The sequence below is a fragment of the Balaenoptera ricei genome, chromosome 20 (genome assembly GCF_028023285.1).
Source record: "Balaenoptera ricei isolate mBalRic1 chromosome 20, mBalRic1.hap2, whole genome shotgun sequence".
NCBI classification, from domain to species: Eukaryota; Metazoa; Chordata; class Mammalia; order Artiodactyla; family Balaenopteridae; genus Balaenoptera; species Balaenoptera ricei.
Window position 1 is genome coordinate 61,583,510 of NC_082658.1, and position 5,684 is coordinate 61,589,193.

At 48.6% G+C, this 5,684-nt stretch overlaps 1 protein-coding gene across 1 annotated transcript; it reads right to left on the reverse strand.

Moving 5' to 3' along the window:
* Nucleotides 1-694: 694 nt before the first annotated feature.
* Nucleotides 695-2,316, reverse strand: UBB (ubiquitin B). Its single transcript, XM_059907782.1, has 2 exons — nucleotides 2,210-2,316; nucleotides 695-1,521 (listed from the first exon to the last, which is right to left on the reverse strand). The coding sequence occupies exon 2, from the start codon at nucleotides 1,513-1,515 to the stop codon at nucleotides 826-828; it is 690 nt and encodes a 229-aa protein (XP_059763765.1). The 5' UTR covers nucleotides 1,516-1,521; nucleotides 2,210-2,316; the 3' UTR covers nucleotides 695-825.
* Nucleotides 2,317-5,684: the final 3,368 nt, after the last annotated feature.

Sequence of the window (5,684 nt, forward strand, 5' to 3'; positions counted from 1 at the left end):
GTGTAGGGCTTAGACAAGATTCTTACCACGACCTGAATTAGAGAATCTACTTTACTGGAGCAATCTTACCCTTACAGTGAGGCAAAGCTGTCATTAGGAACCAGTTATGTTAGGAACCACCTTAATTTGCTGCCTAACACGCCCAAGTCAGCAAGCTGCCTTAGGTTAGTATACCCTTTTAACTCAGGAATTCTTTCACGCAAGTTGTCTCTCCACCTTTGTTGACTCGGGCTCCACTGGGTTCTTGGCTCAGTTCACATAAAGTAGAATTAGGGTTCTATATCGTTATCTAAGGCTGAACACTTAAGTGTATTGCACTAGAGAGAAAAAAAGCACAAGAGATAGTCAACAAATAATCACGAGATTGAAAGCACAGTTGAGCAGCCTGGACCACCATCTGAGGTGGAGGCACACAGGCAAGTTTGCTTTCTCTCAGTATGCCTCCATATTCAATAGTTTTAAATTCTTACACTTTGAAATGGTTTTAATGACACCAGAATCCTAACTTGTAAATGATCTTGAACAAAGGACAAAGTCCCTACACCTTGGCACACCCAATGTTTATCAAAGTCAAGTGACTTAATTTTGGTCACATGACAACCTCAAGTTAAATCCCTTCTTTGAACACCACTTTAATCAGTTAGGAGTCCCCACCATCACTACATAATTTCAGGACAAGAGACACCAAATATGCTACCATGCAACAAAACCTTTATTAACATTTTGAACAAGTTTAGCTATTACTGAAACTATCTTAAACTGGGGCAAATAGCTAGAGTGCAGAGTGATGCCATCATTGGGCATTATGAATGCAAGACTGAATAATTAACAGCCACCCCTCAGACGGAGGACCAGGTGCAGGGTCGACTCTTTCTGGATGTTGTAATCAGAAAGAGTGCGGCCATCTTCCAGCTGTTTGCCTGCAAAGATGAGCCTCTGCTGGTCAGGGGGGATGCCTTCCTTATCCTGGATCTTGGCCTTCACGTTCTCGATGGTGTCACTGGGCTCCACCTCCAGGGTGATGGTCTTGCCGGTCAGGGTCTTCACGAAGATCTGCATACCACCCCTCAGACGGAGGACCAGATGCAGGGTCGACTCCTTCTGGATGTTGTAATCAGAAAGAGTGCGGCCATCTTCCAGCTGTTTGCCTGCAAAGATGAGCCTCTGCTGGTCAGGGGGGATGCCTTCCTTATCCTGGATCTTGGCCTTCACGTTCTCGATGGTGTCACTGGGCTCCACCTCCAGGGTGATGGTCTTGCCGGTCAGGGTCTTCACGAAGATCTGCATACCACCCCTCAGACGGAGGACCAGGTGCAGGGTCGACTCCTTCTGGATGTTGTAATCAGAAAGAGTGCGGCCATCTTCCAGCTGTTTGCCTGCAAAGATGAGCCTCTGCTGGTCAGGGGGGATGCCTTCCTTATCCTGGATCTTGGCCTTCACGTTCTCGATGGTGTCACTGGGCTCCACCTCCAGGGTGATGGTCTTGCCGGTCAGGGTCTTCACGAAGATCTGCATTTTGACCTACAAAGTAAAATGTTAATGTTTCACCTCAGGATTTTTTACTGTTTTCATGGCTAATCAATTCTTTACAACGAACAGTTTATTATTCCCAAGTGCCTTAACTGCGTTCATGACTCTCACAAACCTCCCCCAATTACTAGACTAACCATTAAGTCAGTCACTGAACACAAAATTCCTTAGTCAAGATGGCAACCTAAACGGGATGGAGAATCGAAAGTGCTTTCTGAGATTAACATCCAGCTCTTTCTCCCTTAACTGCTGCAGATATTTCGTTAAGATGACCCCGCCCCAATTTCCCCCAAGCCTAGTATCATGGCGGCATTAAAATAAAAATCCCGGTTACACGGAGATACGGTGCGACACCTTCTCCACGTCGGGATTCAAATTAAAACGTTTCCAGAAGCCCCAGCCGACTACCTCTCTTCCACCTTCCCCCCCCCCCCCACAAACAGACACGATGGAATCTCCATCGGTTAATTATCCGTTGGCCTCTGCGGGCTCGCGCGCCAACCGTCCCGCTCCCCACCGGTAAACAAGGCCCGCTCTTCCGGAAAGGCCGGCGCCGCGTCACCTCACCTCGCCTCCCCTCCCCCACCCCTCCCCGCGGCCTCCGAGCCCCCGCCCGCTCGCCCTCACGGACGCCCCCCCTCTCCAATTCTCCCGGCGCTCGTAGGCCGTGGGCCAGTACCTATGAGCGACTCCAAAGATGCTGCGAATTCAACTACGCCAAGTCACCTCCACCGGATCACAGCAGGACCCAACAATGCCACTCGCCTCTGAACGCTGCGGCTCGGCGGGGCCGAAATTTATGCAACGTCTGTTGCGTCACTTATCACTCTTACGTAGGCGCCGTGTCCGTGCGCCGCTGAAAGTAGTTCGCTCGGCCCCACCTCCCGCGACGCAGTTAGGCCCTTCGACTGAGCCCTAAATTGCTTAGAGCCGAGCAAAGGATCCTAACAAATCAGCTCACCTCTCTTCCAGGTGATCCTTCTCCTCCTTTAGGAAAAGGTAGGAAAATTATCGGGCGGATGAATTCGAGTTAAGGGGGCCTTCCTCGAAAGCTCTGGAAACTTCCTTGCGGCGCCGGCGCTGATTGGTGAGGCGTGTGAGGCGAGGCCGGCGCTGATTGGTGGAGAACGCGGCGGCTCGGCTGTTGCTGGGCTCTGGCTGGAGTGGTTCAGAGCCGACGTTGCTTAGTAACTGAGTGCGCGTGCGCGGCAGAGGGGCGCCTTCGGGAGAGAAGCGTACTTCCGGCCGGGGGTGGAGGAGGGGATCTTCGCTCCTTCCTCCAAGGCCCCGACCCATTAAATGTTGTGTTTTCAGGGCTTTGGTTGGGACAGAGCGGGCTCCGCGGCGACTTTCCTGAGAAGACCGGCCGGTCCCGGTCTGGAGGTGCCCAGGCGCTGGGCGGCGGGGCCCGCAGTAGTTTTTCCCGGTGTCTGCTCTGAAGCATAAGCCCCCCTCACACTGGCCTGTTTTTATTTTTGTTCTTGTCTGGATCAGCGTTGCGGAGCTTTAGTCACGCTTTACAGTTAGGGTGCTTTGGTCGTGCTCTGAGGAGACGAAATCTAGACTCTGTCGGTGGACTCTGCTGAGCCCCGGTTTCTCCCCCAACCGAGGAGGACCCCTCCTCCACCGCCGAGCTCCCCGCTCCCGCCCCATACCGCGGAGGTTCCTCCTGAGCTCTCTCATCGCGGAGCACCCCTCCCCCAGCTTCTCCCACGGCGAGGCCTCCCCCACTCCCCATCCCCCCATCGCGGAGGACACCCCCCCCAGGATCCCCACCCCAACGCACACTGCGAAGGCTCCCTTCCTCTTCCGCATCACGGAGGCCCCGCTCTCCCCCTCCCCCAACGCGGGGGGGGGGGCCCGCCCCATCACCCTCCAGGTGACCCGGCGGCCGTGCTTAGATCTGGCACCGACCAAGCCTGCACATCCCTTTCCCTCCTTGCAGTTTGTCCAGACTCTGGTAGGGAAAGAGAGGGACTGTGGATTAGGGAGCCGAAAACCCACTTGGAGAGACAGAGAATCCATGTGCGAGAAATAACTAGTATTTTCAGTGTCCCATCAATGTGTTGGTTGTGCACGCGACCGTAAAGGTGGGCCTAACCAGCTCGGACTGGTTTCCGCGCACCGGGGGTATGGCCGCTCGTCCGCAGGGAGATAACCCAGGGAACGTAAGGCAGGCGTGTTTGGATCCGGAGCCCCGCAGCCCCGCGTCTAAGTCATGCAGGTGGAGGCGTAAACAAACATGCGAGCGGCTGTTTGTCACGTAATAGCAGCCTCCCTAAGTTAAGAGGTGGTGTAAAGATGTGCACATGAGTACCAACTGGCTAGCTATCACTTAGAAAAGGTCGTTAGTCATTAAATGACATCTCTAAGCTTAACATTAAGACTATGTCGGTGGAGCTGCAATGTGACAGGTTTATGCGTTAACGCCTAGACAGCTCTGAATTTATTAAAACTTGGTAAGATCTACTTACAGGAATAATAGGAGATGGAAATAAAGTTTCTTTAAGATCATTTGGATTGGGAGGTAGTTGATAAAATGTTTATTGCGCAAAGTATAAATTTTCATTTTCGTTAACCTGACAGTGAGTAGTCTGAACTTGTTTCACCAAATCGCAGTTCCTCCTGAGTCATACAAGTGAATTGTAAGAATGATCTAGAATGGAGATCTCATGGTTTGATATGATGACTTGGCTGGGAATTCTAGCAGTTGCCAGAAATAAGTTAGTTACACACCTTCCTGGTTTAATGTTTTACCGAAGGGCATTTGGTAACCTCAACACAGCAAACTGGTTTCAGAAAGGAGGCCTGTGCCTTCCTTGAATAATAAAAGCAAGATGAATTTTTTATGGTATGTTTATACATAAAACTTTTAATAATAGCATCATTTCTGGTGATAAATTGTAAAAGGTAATTGGTAAACAAATTAAAGACTAGATGGGCAAAATCCCCCAAATCAGGAATTTGGAAATCTAGCACAATACTTGGTATTGTGCTCAGTAAATGTTTGTTCAGTGAAGTGCAGTTTCCCTTTTGTTCAACTGGGAAAAAAAACCCCAAACAAACAACTGTGACAGCCTTAGACACTTAAAATACAAAACAGAAAGACAGTACTTATTTAACATCCATAGGCAAATAGTTTTTGCCTAGGCAGTTCCTTTGAAAAAAACGAAGAGGATTTGATTCTGAGCTTCAAAGTGATGTTTTACTTAGCTAGATGTCTTTTAATAAAAATCTGTGAGAAAACTGTTTCCAGTTATAAATTCACAATTGTTTTCTTGACATTATCAGCTGATATTTAAAATATGGAGTTAGTCTGTGGTTTGTCATTTCCTTGTTTGGCAATTTATCTCGACAGAATTATGAGACTAATTCCTAATTTCTTACCACCGAGTTAGAAACTTTGATATTGAATGTCCAAATGAACACAGAGCAAAATTCTAAATTGTCTTTACACTGGGCCTCAAAATTACAAAAATCTGTCCATTTAAATATAGGTACTCAAAAATGTTTTTACTGTGAAATATTACATACATATATGAAAGTTGTAGGTAATATAATAAACACCATATAACCACCACCCAACTTTATTAAATCTTAACATTTTGCTATTTTGCTTCAGCTTTTTATTTTTAATATATAAATTTATTTAGTTTATTTATTATTTTTGGCTGCGTTGGGTCTTCGTTGCTTTCTCTGGTTGCGGCGAGCGAGGGCTACTCTTCGTTGCGGTGCGCGGGCTTCTCATTGCAGTGGCTTCTCTTGTTGCGGAGCACGGGCTCTAGGCGCATGGGCTTCAGTAGTTGTGGCACGTGGGCTCAGTAGTTGTGGCTCGTGGGCTCTAGAGCGCAGGCTCAGTAGTTGTGGCTCACGGGCCCAGTTGCTCCGTGGCATGTGGGATCTTCCCAGACCAGGACTCGAGCCCGTGTCCCCTGCACTGGCAGGCGGATTCTTAACCACTGCACCACCAGGGAAGTCCCAGTATTAGTCATTTTTGGACTGGCTGATTTCACTTAACATAATGTCTTCAAGGTTCATCCGTGCATGTGACAAAATTTCCTTCTTTTTTAAGGCTGACTAGTATTCCATTGCGTGTATAGAACACATTTTGTCTATCCATTCATCTGTCTATGGATATATTGGATTGCTTTCAC